This window comes from Micromys minutus (genome assembly GCF_963924665.1).
Source record: "Micromys minutus genome assembly, chromosome: 4".
Taxonomy (NCBI): Eukaryota; Metazoa; Chordata; class Mammalia; order Rodentia; family Muridae; genus Micromys; species Micromys minutus.
In genome coordinates, this window is record NC_137973.1 from 76,413,408 (window position 1) to 76,427,632 (window position 14,225).

Sequence of the window (14,225 nt, forward strand, 5' to 3'; positions counted from 1 at the left end):
TTGTTACTTGTGCTTGGGACGCTCTCCCCTTGGCCTAGCCACTGCCCAACTTCCTTACCTCCACTCAGACAGCGCCATCCCGAACATTGTTTCCTCAGCAATGTCTTGCACACCCCATGAACTTTTCTTCCATCGCATGTGTACCATTTATAGTCGTGTGGTTTCAGATCATTTGATCTGGGCTTGTTTCCCCCTCTAAGGTTAGCCTCCGGGAGAACAACTTCCTTCGCTGCACACCACTGTCTCCTCAAGAGTTGTCACAGTGTTTGGAAATCTGTGTGTGCAGGATGAATGAGTTCTTTTCCAATATGAAAACCACATGTGAAGACAAGCGGAAAAAGTCGTTTTATTGATTGTCCCATCGTCTTAAATGGCTTTTATGCTTGCTAACCATGACTTGAGAATGAACTGTTGATAAATAGCTTCTGTCGTGTGGGCATGCAGAAAGATACCTCAGCATCATAATCACTCTGCACTAAGTCAGATGCCTGAGCTCATTTACACAGACGTGATTTCCCAAGATCTTCCCCCAGCTCATGCATCTTAATTTCACACACACACACACTCACACACATATACACTCACACACTCACATACATACACACATACACAAACACACACTCACACAAAAAACACATACACACACATACATTTGAAATTACAGAAAGACTATTATGAAAGGCTGTACTAAGTTTTTCTCCTAAAATATCTCTTTTATTAAATGCAGGAGCAGATTGAGTTTGTGCTGTGTTATTTCTTTTGGGACTAATGGTACATTTTCCAACTTCAGAAATTGCTTTTAAGACCGCAGAAGTATCAGATCCAACTGTTGCGGTGACTACCTCAGGACAGTAATATTTTATCCCACTTTCCTTCCAAGAATAGAACTGTTAGAAATTACTACACTTATTTATTCTTCAGTTGACAATTCATGAGGGGATTGTGTTTCATCCTTCTTTCGTGAGTAATGATGTGTACACACTTCCCAGCGGCGGGGACAAACAGCTTACGTTGGTAAGCTCTAGACTGAGTCCTGTGCAATGTGGATGGAGAAAGCATCTTGTCTTTTGCATAAGATAATTGTGTCTTTCTTGCATGGTCTGCCATTATGAGTGGCAGATGTCACTCAGATCAATCTGGTACATTTCACAGCAAGACTCCCAGAACAAACTGAACAGAGCTCTTCAGGACACTGCCTTCCTTGGTTTTATTATGGCTACCTTAATCACATGTTTGGTTTGATTTTGTTTTTTACACAGAGACAAATGGATATCAATGCCGCTATTCGAGCTCTAATAGAATCCAATTCTGCCCAGCAGATGGAGGTAATATATTGGCTCTATTTATATCGGCAGATTCGCTATCCAAATCTAAAGGAGGGAATTTTTTTTGAAAGCCAAAATTTGTCATTATCTCAAAGATTATATTTCAAACAGAAAATCTGAAACTGTTCTCAAGTATAATAAAACAGAAACATGTCATGCACAGGGTGTTTCATGAGAAAAATACTGAAATAAAAGAATTAGTTTTAAAGGACTTATTTGGCAAGGGATTTGCTACTGTTTGGGGAGGTGGTAAATAAAGTTAGCCAAATTTCTTACAGTCGGCTTTGTCATGATGACTTAGCCATTTAGTCTCAGAGAGAAAAAAGCTTCTTCTCCCTCTTTGCTGAATCTGATCAATCATCTATGTTTATCTGCAAACACGTGTGCATGTGCATGCAGTATAATGTAGAAAACAGAACTCAACAAACTACATATTAGAGCAAGGGCAAGACTCCAGGCACATAATGGACACAGCTTATGAGCAAGGATATAAAGCTACTTGCTTTTCCAGTTCTCCTTCTGTCGTGGGTTTTCACTTTGGCTGGAGGATAAGTACATAAAAAGCATTTGATAGTTAACACATAAACTCCAGTGTGATGCTCCACAGCTTCAGAGCAGCTGTTCCAACCATAGAGGAGATGCCTTTCTAAACGTAGAGGAGACACTGTTCCAACCATAGAGGAGATGCCTTTCTAAACGTAGAGGAGACACTGTTCTAACCATAGAGGAGATGCCTTTCTAAACGTAGAGGAGACACTGTTCCAACCATAGAGAAGACGCTGTTCCAACCATAGAGGAGACACTGTTCTAACCATAGAGGAGATACTGTTCTAACCATAGAGGAGACACTGTTCTAACCATAGAGGAGACACTGTTCTAACCATAGAGGAGACACTGTTCTAACCATAGAGAAGACGCTGTTCTAACCATAGAGGAGACACTGTTCTAACCATAGAGAAGACGCTGTTCTAACCATAGAGGAGACACTGTTCCAACCATAGAGGAGATGCCTTTCTAAACGTAGAGGAGACACTGTTCCAACCATAGAGAAGACGCTGTTCTAACCATAGAGGAGACACTGTTCTAACCATAGAGGAGATACTGTTCTAACCATAGAGGAGACACTGTTCCAACCATAGAGAAGACGCTGTTCTAACCATAGAGGAGACACTGTTCTAACCATAGAGGAGACACTGTTCTAACCATAGAGGAGATACTGTTCTAACCATAGAGGAGACACTGTTCTAACCATAGAGGAGATGCTGTTCTAACCATAGAGGAGATGCTGCTCTAACTGTATAAGAAATCATTAAGTAGTCTTTAGTTCTGGTTAATTTCAGTGTGAATTGTTTTTTACCTGCAACATTTTAAAGTAAAGTTTAAATTAAAATTTAAAACTCTAATTATTTGATATGGAGCTTAAAAAGGCATGATTCAGTAGGCAAAATAATTCTTTAATTCTCTTGTCAGCTTAAAAACTAAACTTTGGCCTCTGATCAGGATTCAGGGTTAATAACTTGATGTACGTGGTTAGATATAAAAATGTGTTCTCTCCTTCCTATTCCAAGCCCCTAAAAGCCATTAGGATCACAGTGCCATTCTGCTTTGTCCAAGTTGTTTTTGGGGTTTTCTTGCTTATATGATTCTTATGATAACTTGGCAGAGTTACCAGAACACTGAAGTGACCTTACTCAGCCACAGTACAGAGATATTCAAAACCCTGACCTACCTTAGCAATCTCCTGAGCAGCATCAAGAATCCTCTCGGCACACGAGAAAACCCAGCTCGGATCTGCAAGGATTTGCTTAGCTGTCAGTATAAGGTTTCAGACGGTAAGTCCTTCCTGTCAGATTCCCAAGTCTAACTTAAACATTTCAAAACATTTGCAATCTGTAATACGTTCACTTCAGATCTGTCATTTTGATCAAACATCAGCAAAAGCCATCATAGTTTCATCAAAACTGAAATGGCCTTTGAGGAAGATATACTTGTGAAAATGTCCCTGTGCTTTGTTTGAATTTGCAAAGGTGTAAATCATATATAAAATCGAAATAGGGAAGTGTAATGTGAGGGGTGATAGACAGGAGCCCACCATAGTCCTTGCTAATTCAAAAACCATCAACGGTCACAACATTTTTTACATCATATTCCAAAGTACTCTCTAAAAATGCCATTTAATAGACCTTAAATACACCCCAACTAGAATCAGCAAAGCAAACTAAAGTGGTTTCCTTAGAAGGTTCTTATCCCAAGTACATTGGCCAGGCATATAAAAGTAGGTTTAGAGAAAATCATTAAGGAAACATTTTAACCCCAGAGGATTGGTCACCACTTAAGTAATAGAAGCAGTAACTGTCAAAAAATTATTTTATTTCCTTTTCATTTCTGTTTAGTCTGCAATCACCTGTACAATAAATATTATATCTTTTTGTTTTATTAAAACCTTAATTTCCAGAACATTTTCAGTTAAGGTAAGTCTAGCCAGCCCAGTTTTGCTTTTTACAGATGAGTCAGAAAAGTGAACCTTGTTTAAGATTGGGTTTTATAGGACAGACACGGTGAGAGGATGGGACACAAGAGTTCAGGATTTACCGAAGGAACAGCCTTCAGTGCAGCAAAGGCCTCAGGACTTTAGGAGAAAGAGAAGTGACGCAAAGAACTGGTGACATCATAGGGAATTGTTCCTGGCGGAATAAAAAAATAAAAACTGTTGATTGAAGAACTAGATGGTACATCGTCTTTCTGCAGGAAGAAGCAGACAGCTGAAGCAGCTGAGGAGGTTCAGATGGAGAGCAGGTGTGGGTCGATAGTCTCAGACATTAGCGGTTGGAGTAATGGACATTGGAATGTTAGAAACAGAGGGGCCCGTGTGTGAGTGTTTATGTGGGTTAAGGCAAAATGCCAGGAATGAAGTCGTACTTACATTTTTCTAAAAGTGGTAACAACCCAGAAGCTAAAATACTGAGTAGTTGCCCTGAGAGACGATAACAGATAACACAGCGCAGCGGTGAGCATTTGGACTCGGACTGTTTGGAGGGAGAACACGTGTGAGAACGTGTGTGAGGAAAATGGCCCCGAGTGTAGCCACAGGAGCGACACCTTCCCGTGTTCAACACTAGGAGGCCAGGGCAGATCTGGAATGAAAGAGCTAGAAGGAAAAGCAATGATCTCAGGGCAGAGCCAATTTTTAATTAGAGCCTTTGGGGTCACAAGAGATGTAAGGCACACAAAATAGACTTAAGGTAAACCTTTGATCGTGTCACCATGAAACTCCTACTCAATCACCATTGTACGACATGGAGCCTGAGGTCAAAGCATGGTACCACTCAGGCAAGGAAGCTTGATAGATCATCTTTTACTCAGACAAAACAGCTCACACAGTAATAGGGGAAAAGATCTAAAAGAAATGATGAGTAAATTCCTTCCACCACATGGCTTCCAGGGTCAGCAAGCTCAGAAATAAGTCCCTTTGCCCACTGAGCTTTCCATCTCACAAGCAGGTCATCACTGACACCTTCTTAGCCCATTTATCATTTTGATTACCATTATGAAATGTCTTTCAGATTAGTAGGTGCTTGAAAATACAGTTCTAGGTAACACTTTTTATGTGGGTATAGCTTTCATTCACTCACTAATTGTAGATGTTGATGATTGGCTATGTATTTTAACAGATGAGTCAATGTGTGTCTATAAAAACCACAGCTCTCAACTTAAAGGAACTAAGAGGTAGCTTGTTCTGGGGTCGTTTTGAGTGATCATGGCTGAGATACACAGATTTAGGTTACTCCAGATTCAGTGGAAGCTGCTTTATAGACTTTTCTAGTTTTCCATGACAAAAACAGTTACAAATGGAGGCCAGTTTACAACGCACTGGTGTGTGCATCAGAGAGGTGGGCACAGTGATATGGGAGAGCTTTCCTACAGATGCTGTGTGGTAGCGTTCTTACCTTCAGGGTTGGTGAGAGCTAATGGTCGGCTAAGTTGATAGGCTCTAAAGAGTTTCTATCCATTAGTCACAAGACATTAGTTCAGATACAGAAATGGCTGTTCTGTGGAGACTAGAACTAGCCCAAGAGCAAGAGATTAGCATCTGGACCTGAACTATTCCAATCTCTCCCCAGTACTGAAATTCTAATCAGCCAACCAATCCCTGGAGACACAGCTTCTTTCCAGCAGATTTTGTTCATAGATGTGACAATATATAAGTTCATATATGTTAGTATGAGAGTGAGATAATTTTTTGTTTTGTTATAAATTAATAGGAAAATACTGGATTGACCCAAATCTTGGATGCTCTTCAGATGCCTTTGAGGTTTTCTGCAACTTTAGTGCTGGAGGCCAGACATGCTTACCTCCTGTTTCCGTGACAAAGGTGTGTACTGGATTTCAGAACATGTGCTTGTGTATTGTGTTCATTGACAGGACCTTTTTTAATGCCATCATGTAATTGCTGCTTTTAAAAGAGAAAGTTAAATGTTTGCCCTTCACCATTCTCTATCATATATGAGAAATATTTCCATTGTTAAAAATATTTCAAAGATTTATTTTTGTTACATATGGAAATGTTTGCCTGCATATATGTATGTGTGTATGCAAGAGCATCAACTGTTCTTCACCATTGAATCATATCTCCAGTAGTAGTAGTAATAATAATAATAATAATAATAATAATAATAATAATAATAATAATAATAATAACTCATATATCTTGACAGTTTGATTGTGTGGTTTGTGATTGGTTCAGCATGGTGTGCTCCATGGATCTTGTTTCTTCAGTTCCCTAGAGTGTGTGGAGCACAGTGTTGTGTTTTTAAACACACACACACCTTAGGCAATTTCCAACTAGCTGCACTGTTCTGATTAACAGCCTACAGCCACAACCTACAACTTTGTTGAAAATTGTATCATCAGTAAAAGAATTTTGCTACAAAAGCTTGCTGCGTTCCAGTGATTAGCCTAAAACAACCTCCCATAAAAGTTCACTGAATACTATTTTTAAATTTCAAGATCAATTCTGAAAAATCCACTAGTAAGAATGAATGCTGATTTTGTTTCCGGCAACAGTAACAGTTCATGTTACTGATGAACTGAAGTGTAATATGAAACAGTTACAAGTATCTTAAAACCCCAAGGCTAGCTCTATTTATAACAGCTTGAAATCAAAATTGTAATTCTTTTTCTGATCAAGCCAGCTTGGAGCATTTTTTTCATGTGTTAGCAAAGAGCTAAGACATGTGCGTATCATATGCTCCACCCATCTTTAGGAGACCAGAAGGCACGATCTGCAGCTGGTTTCTGTGGAGCTGCTCCCCTTCACTGAGCATGGCTGCATAGTATGAAACCTCAGTGGCTGGTCACCACTGTCCCTAAGAATAGAGGAAAGAGCACTACTCTGCCCCTAGAAGATCCCTGTTCTCCTAACTAAAGAGAGACATGCTAGTTCTCTGTAAAATATACACATCTACATCCTTGCCCTCAGTGCTCCGGAAGTTGCCTGAGGATTTTCATACAGATTTTTGTAGTCAGGAGATAAATGAAGGGAAATATTGAACAAATGAGGTAGGAACAGTGAAGAGCAACATGGTAGCCCCCCTTCCATGACTGAACTGATCGTCCCAGTGGAGATAAAATGATGGGCTACCGAAGAGCTTGCTCTACTCCAGGGGACAGGGTGGAAAATTGCCTTTGTCATCATCTTAGTTAGGGTTTTACTGCTGTGAACAGATACCATGACCAAGGCAACTCTTATAAGGACCAATTTAATTGGGGCTGGCTTACACATTCAGAGGTGCAGTCTGTTACCATCAAGGCAGCATCCAGGCAGACATGGTGCAGGAAGAGCTAAGAGTTTTGCATCTTCATCTGAAAGTGCTAGCTAGTGGAATACTGCTTCCAGGCAGATAGGATGAGTGTGTTAAAGCCTACACCCACAGTGACACACCTACTCCAACAGGGCCATACCTCCAAATAGTGCCACTCCCTGGGCCAAGCATATTAAAACCAAGACAGTCGCTTTCGATTTGGTTTGGTTTGGTTTGGTTTGGTGTTTCAGGCATGAAAATGTATTAATGTTGAATAATAAAACTACCTATACCAGAGCCAAAACAATATTAATAAACACATCCCAAGAGAGTTTCAGTCAAGATTAAAAAAAATTGCTGACTGCTTAATCAGGCTTCAACAGTTACAAAACCTATCAAGCTCAGCCTCTTAACACCCCTGTCAGGAGGGTGCTACACCCCCATGTAATCATCAGGCGACCACGGCTGAGAAAGGCTGGTGTTCTATTCATATCTGACCCGGATCGTAAAAGCAGAGCCGAATTACTTAAACTTTAACTTTTCTAAGGAGCCCCCTCCAGTGCTTTGGTCCCAGGGCCTTAATCTCTCATTTGTTCCCTGGAGTTTTTCTTTGCTATGTTGTTTTGAATTGCTCTCATTGTGATTTCTGTTTTGACATTGGTTTTCCTTTTCTGGTGCATGTGGTCCTAGGAGTCAACATGAGGCTAAAGGGCGGCTAAGCCAGCCCTCTACCACGGAGCTGAGCCGCTCATTGGGCTTTTTCTTTCTCCTTGTTACTGCTCTGCTGTCTTCCAGCATCACTGCCTCCTAACTGATATTCTTCTAATTTTACATGTATAGATAAAGAAAAATTTCTTAGTAGCAGCCACTTCTACTCACATTGTGCCTGTAGCCCTCTTTGATAGGTGGTGGTGTTAGTAATGATGGTGGTGGTGGTGATGGTGGTGACAGTAATGATGATGGTGGTTATGGTCATTATGCTGACAATGATAATAATCCTGGTAATGATGGTGGTGGTGGTGATGGTGGTGGTGGTGATGGTGGTGGTGGTGATGGTGGTGATGGTGCTGGTGATGGTGTTGGTGGTGGTAGTAGTAATTATGGTGGTGGTGGTGGTGGTGGTGGTGGTAATGGTGGTGGTGGTGGTGGTAATGGTGGTGGTGGTGGTGGTGGTAGGGATAAAGAAACATTACTTCTCTTTCCAGATGTGGGACTCAGCAGCCAAACTCACTATCTCCTGGTTTTCCCTGTTCATGTTATTAGTTAAGCTTTGTTAATTCAGTTTTCCCTTAGTAAACATTTCTTTCTGGCTTACTGTTTGTAACTACTTTAGGATTTGGCAAAAAAAAGTTAAAATTACTCAACCAAATTACTATCCCCAAAGCTGTGTCCTATCTTTTGAAACTCACATTGAACTTATTTCAAATGAAGATTTGCATGAAAATGGAGTATAGCATCATGCCAGCAAATAACAGTTAAAACACTATAAAATTGTTTTATTCTTTTAATATATATACCAGCCTAACAATATACTGCAGTCAGTGCATACAGACTCATAAGAACCTCTCAGCAGCATCCTTTCCCGGTCCCTGCCCACTGGCATCACCTTCGTAACCTGCCAGCCCTGTTTCCACCCCGATAATCAGAATCACAGGTCTTCACTCCCTCACCAGGAACCAGCATGTAAACCTTTACCAGCCAGTACACCATCTATTGGCATGCAAATTCCAAAGTTCTCAGGCCCCATATCAGAGGTCTCTAAATCACCGTGTTTTATGACGTGACTCTTCTATGACACTAGTTGGAGTTTGGAGTCGGCAGAGTACAGATGAACTTCCTTCACTTGCTGAGCTCAGAAGCCACCCACATCATCACCATTCACTGTCTAAGCGCCCCAAGGGGGACCAGCACACGTGAAGATGGTCCAGAGTTGCCGGTTAGTTTCAAAGGATGGAATGGTCAGAGTTTTGAAGAAAACACTCTACTTGAACCTCAGGTCCTCTCAGATGATTGCAAGGTAAGAGAATGCAAGGTTGCAGCTTTGAGAAATGTGGCTTAAAATGAGAGGAGGGCTTTGCTTACAAACTGAAACTCCAGAAGAATGTTGTTGTAAAATCCCTGGCATACCTATGTTTTCCATAAGCAATCATCACATATATGTGTACATGTATGTATACATATACATACTCATACTATATACATATATACACATATATACACATGTAGATACATATATGTATACATGTTGCTTATACCTATATGTATATACATACATGTTTGTATATGTATATATACATAGATAGATAGATAGATAGTCAAATTTTGTTATGTTGAAAGATAGCCATGGACTTTTGTTTCATTTTCTGAAACTGGGTCTCTCTATAAAGCCCTGGATGTCCTTGATCCTGTTATGTAGTCCAGGTTGGCCTTGAACTCACAGGCCCTTGAGATCCACCTGCCCTGCCTCTATCTCCTAAGTGCTACTATGCCCAGCTTATTCATGGATTTTTAATGTATCTTTTTAAAGATTTATTTTATTTTTAAGGACTCTTTTATGTGCATGAATGTTTTGCCTGAATATGTATTATGTGCACCGTATGTACAGTTGGTGCCTTCTGAAGGCATGGTGAACACTGGACCGCCTGGAACTGTTACAGATGGTTCTGAGCCACTGTGTGGGTGCTGAGAACCAAACCAGCATCCTCTGAGCAGCCTCACCAGCCCCTCATTTAGTTATGTGTATGCGTGTATATCTTTGTGTGTGTGTGTGTGTGTGTGTGAGAGAGAGAGAGAGAGAGAGAGAGAGAGAGAGAGAGAGAGAGAGAGAGAGAGAGTGTTAGGTCCCCTGGAGCTGTACTGCTAGGCAACTGTGATATGTCTGACATGGGTGCTGGAAGCCAAAGTCTGCAAGAGCAGTATGTGCTCTTAACTGAAGAACCATCTCTCCAACCCCTACTTATGAATTTTCATATGTAAAACAAATGTTAATGCATAGATGCATAATTGCATCTGGATAGATGAACAGATGGGTTAGAGATAAATAAACATATTTTATATATATATATATATATTATTTTTTTATATATATATATATATATCATGTTTTTGAGCTCTAGATATTATTGATGCATGGAAGACAAGTCAGAAATTGTCACTTTATTTGATTTTACTAATTCTTATATAAACAAATATGAATGCAGCTGTGGACTGACTGACCCTCTTGATATTTGACTTTAGCTCACGTTTTGTTCTATTGAAATGAACCAATAGATACTATGGAAATTTTAATTGTATATATAATTATTTGTTTTATTAATTATTTTAAGTAGTTTCGTTTCCCGCCCCGGTGTGCCATTTCTTGGAGATCGTCTTTTTATAACATTTGCTTTCATGGGTAAATGGTCAAAAGTGGATTGCTCAGATTCTCTTCCTTAGAAAAGAGCAGTAACTTCAACAAATGCATGCAACTTTTCCTTTTTTCCAGAAGCTTTCAGTGGCTCATTAGCAACTCTGAGATACAATCTAAGCATCAGTGAGCTCAGCAACAGGCCCCAACCTACTTTCTGGGTTGGGCTTTCACTGGCTGCCACTGTATTCTATGGCCAAACTGATCTATTACTATACCAACAACAACTCCTATTTGTTGATTTTTACATTGTCATTGGCCATTTTGTTCATGGGTTATTTTATTAATCTTCACATTTATAAAGAAAAATTAGTCTAAGGCAGGCTTGGCAGTACACACTATAAGCTCAGCAGTGAAGATACGGAGACATGGGATCAGTCATTCCAGGCCAGACTTGGCTACATGAGACATCTCCCAGACAAACAAATAAATTTGAGGAAAGTCTCCTTGCCTAAATTTCCACTGCCATTTATCCAGGTGGTGATCGCAGCCCTGCGCGAGACTGACGTCACAACAGAATACTTCACCATCGGTACTTGGCCCCAGGGCATTTGTCGTTGTCACCTTGACTTTCTGTTATTACCCAGTCCCAGGGTGTTTGTGCTTGCCTTGACTTTCCATACCCTTCTCGACTTCTCTCACCATCTGGAAGCTTCTGGCATTGAGGCCCAGCTAAATTCTGAACCTCATAAAATCTTCCTACTTTCTCTAGCAATAAAGAATTTAGTATGCACATCTGTCTGCGCAATGTATCTTGCCCTTACTACACACACTCTCTGTCTGTGTATTCTGTCTTGCTCTTACTATATATCACAGTCTCTGGCTGCACTGTGTATTTTGCCCTTACTGTTGGAGGGCTCTCTCTCTCTGTGCCATGTCTAACCCTTCCCATATATTTTCTTATGTTTCTTCTGTCTCTTCTCCCCAGTCAGATTGCTAAGCTGTTTACTTAGAACTTGTCAGAACTAAGTTAGTCACTTTTGTATTTCCCAACCTGTGATAAAGTTGGAAGTGACAGCTCATTCAGTGATACCCAGGGGACAGCACCACGCCCAGTGTCTGCTTGACAGGTTAGTGAATGCAGCTAACGTCTTTCCAAATGCTAGGTCTGGTTATCATGGCAACCTTAGGACATCAGACAAGTAACTTATTGGTGAACTTCAATGGTTTTGGCTTTAACATGAAGATATTATTCAATAATCACTAAAGATCCTTCAGATTTTAAAATTCAGACCATGACAAACAAGACTATGAGCAAATAAATTGGCTTCTAACTAGAAAGCTTCAGAAACATAGGCAACTGTGTTTCTCGGCTGCGTTGTGTTGAATATTGAACACAGAACATTTTGTGACAGCTTTTACCATAGCATGTATCATAAACAGCAAAAGCTGCAGTAATGCAAGAAGCAGAAGCCTTGGGAGACACAAAGAAAGCCATACAAATAGAAAACCCTGGAACTGGAGAGGAAAGGAGAACTCAAAACAACTCGACATGATTATCTTTTAACTGCTCCTAACTGAGGCAGGCCTAGTTATCTGCCACCTATATCAAGACGGTGAAAATCAGTCCTCTTTTACCTAAGAAAAATGACCACCCTGAAGAAAGACAGAGAGGGAACTAGCAAGATGGCTAGTGGTTAAAGTTCTGCTGTCAGGTCTCTGTCTCTCTCTGTCTCCCCCCCACACCCCCCCTTGGGTCAGAGCTGCTCATATGTATCCACAGTACCAGGGAACACACACATGCTCATGCTCAGCTGGTTTTCTCTCATATGTAGTCCAGGATCCCTTGTCTAGGGAATACCGCCACCCACCCTGGGCAGGTCTCACTTAACATAATACAGATAATGCCCTGCTAACATGATCAGAGGCCAGTCTCCCAGATGGCTCCCAATTCTGTTGACAATTAACACTACCATAATGGGTCTAGTGGTACAGGTCTGTAGCTTTAGCCACTTGGGAGACTGAGGCAGACTGACCATGTGTTCAAAGCCTGCCTGAGCAGTTTATTGCCTTGTCTTTAAGTGTGAAAAGAAAAGAAAAGAAAAGAAGAGAGAAAGCTTCTGTGTTATCACAGCAGGTCTTGTATTAATCTGATCAGTATACAAAGGGTCTCAAGGTGTAGCCAATGATAGAACCCTGGCTAACAAGTGGAAGAACTTAGGTTGAATCTCCAGTGTGGTGTGGGGTGGAAAGAGAAGGGAAGGCGATATGGGAAAGGGAGGAAATAAGAAAAAGGAATATCACTGACAGAAGAGCACACATGGAGGGACCCAAGGCTCCAGCTGCATATGTAGCAGAGGATGGCCTTATTGGGCATCAATAGGAGGAGAGGCCCTTAGTCCTGTGAAGGTTCAAAGCCCCAGTATAGGGGAATGCCAGGGCAGACAGGAAGAAGTGGGAGGGAGCACCCTCATAAAAGCAGGAGAAGGGTGGATGGGATAGTGAGTTTGCGGAGGGAAAACTGGGAAGGGGGATAGCACTTGAAATGTAAAGAAATAAAATATCCAGTAAGAATAAACAAAAAGAAAGAAAGAAAAGGGAATGTCCTAGGCTTCCAATTTTTTGGTTGGTAGTAGTAATTACTGTTTTAACATCGTTCTAAATATTTTCTGTTCTCTCTCTCTCTCTCTCTCTCTCTCTCTCTCTCTCTGTCTGTCTCTCTCTGTCTCTCTGTCTGTCTCTCTGTCTCTGTCTCTGTCTCTGTCTCTCTCTCTCTCTCTCTCTCTCTCTCTCTCACACACACACACACACAGACACACACACACACACACACACACACACACACACACAATGGGTCTTCATATACCCAAATTCATCAAGTAGATCAAGTAGGTCTCAAACTTGTGGTTCCTTCCCCATCATGCACCCTGAGAGCTGGCATCACTATGTCTCAGCATCTGAAAGGGATCCCAGTGTCTGTGAAGGTGTTGTTTGTTGAGCTTGGCCTTGGATTTCTTGGAAAGACAGTTACATATGAAAACATTTTGGTCTTTTACAGATTCGGGATGGCAGCTGGCACAAGGCAAAATTCCTTTTTCACACCCAGAATCCTAATCAGCTTCCTGTGACTGAAGTCCAAAACCTTCCTCATCTCAGAACTGAGCAAAAGCACTACATTGAAAGTAGTTCTGTGTGCTTTCTCTGAGGCCCCCGGTCAGCACGGAAGCCATGGTTTTGGTCAGGTAATTGCCGAGAGGAAAATGTACACAGAAATGTATGTCGTCATAAAGTATAGGGGTGGGGGGAAGACGGGCTAAATCTTAAGAAATCTCAGGAAGAAACAATTTCCTCCTAAGGAATAATGGCATTTTTAAAGGACTATGATTGATAATGTATTTAATTCTCTTAAATTTTTTAATTGATTTGAGTTTTCACAAAGGATTCCCTAGAACTAAAATTGTATAGACTTGGAATTCTTGAGGGTTTCCTGTGCTTTCATCCCATTAGACAGCTGGAGCTGCAGGGCACCATGGAGCAGTACTGGATAGTGCTCCAAACGGTGCAACGTCTCTGTCTAAAACTTGCAAGCCACAGTCTGCGGCACCTTCTCATCCCAAACACTAAACTGTGTTCAGGTCCCCCATGAGCATGTAAAATCTTAGCGGTGCACACTACCTCTTTCATGTTTCCTTTTGGTGTCCCTTGGTGCTGTTTCCCAAGGCAGGGTGCTGTGGCTGTCATAAGAATATTTTA

The 14,225-nt window shown here is 41.0% G+C and overlaps 1 protein-coding gene across 1 annotated transcript in view; it reads left to right on the forward strand.

The window, feature by feature from the left end:
* COL24A1 (collagen type XXIV alpha 1 chain) overlaps positions 1-13,677 on the forward strand; it is a gene marked incomplete at both ends in the record, with an annotated part of 253,479 nt that extends 239,802 nt beyond the window's left edge. The window contains 5 exons of the mRNA XM_080916055.1: positions 1,260-1,325; positions 2,989-3,157; positions 5,588-5,697; positions 8,928-9,143; positions 13,531-13,677. Of these exons, the coding sequence (XP_080772181.1) occupies positions 1,260-1,325; positions 2,989-3,157; positions 5,588-5,697; positions 8,928-9,143; positions 13,531-13,677 (708 nt within the window). The remainder of the gene's footprint in view (positions 1-1,259; positions 1,326-2,988; positions 3,158-5,587; positions 5,698-8,927; positions 9,144-13,530) is intronic.
* Positions 13,678-14,225: the final 548 nt, after the last annotated feature.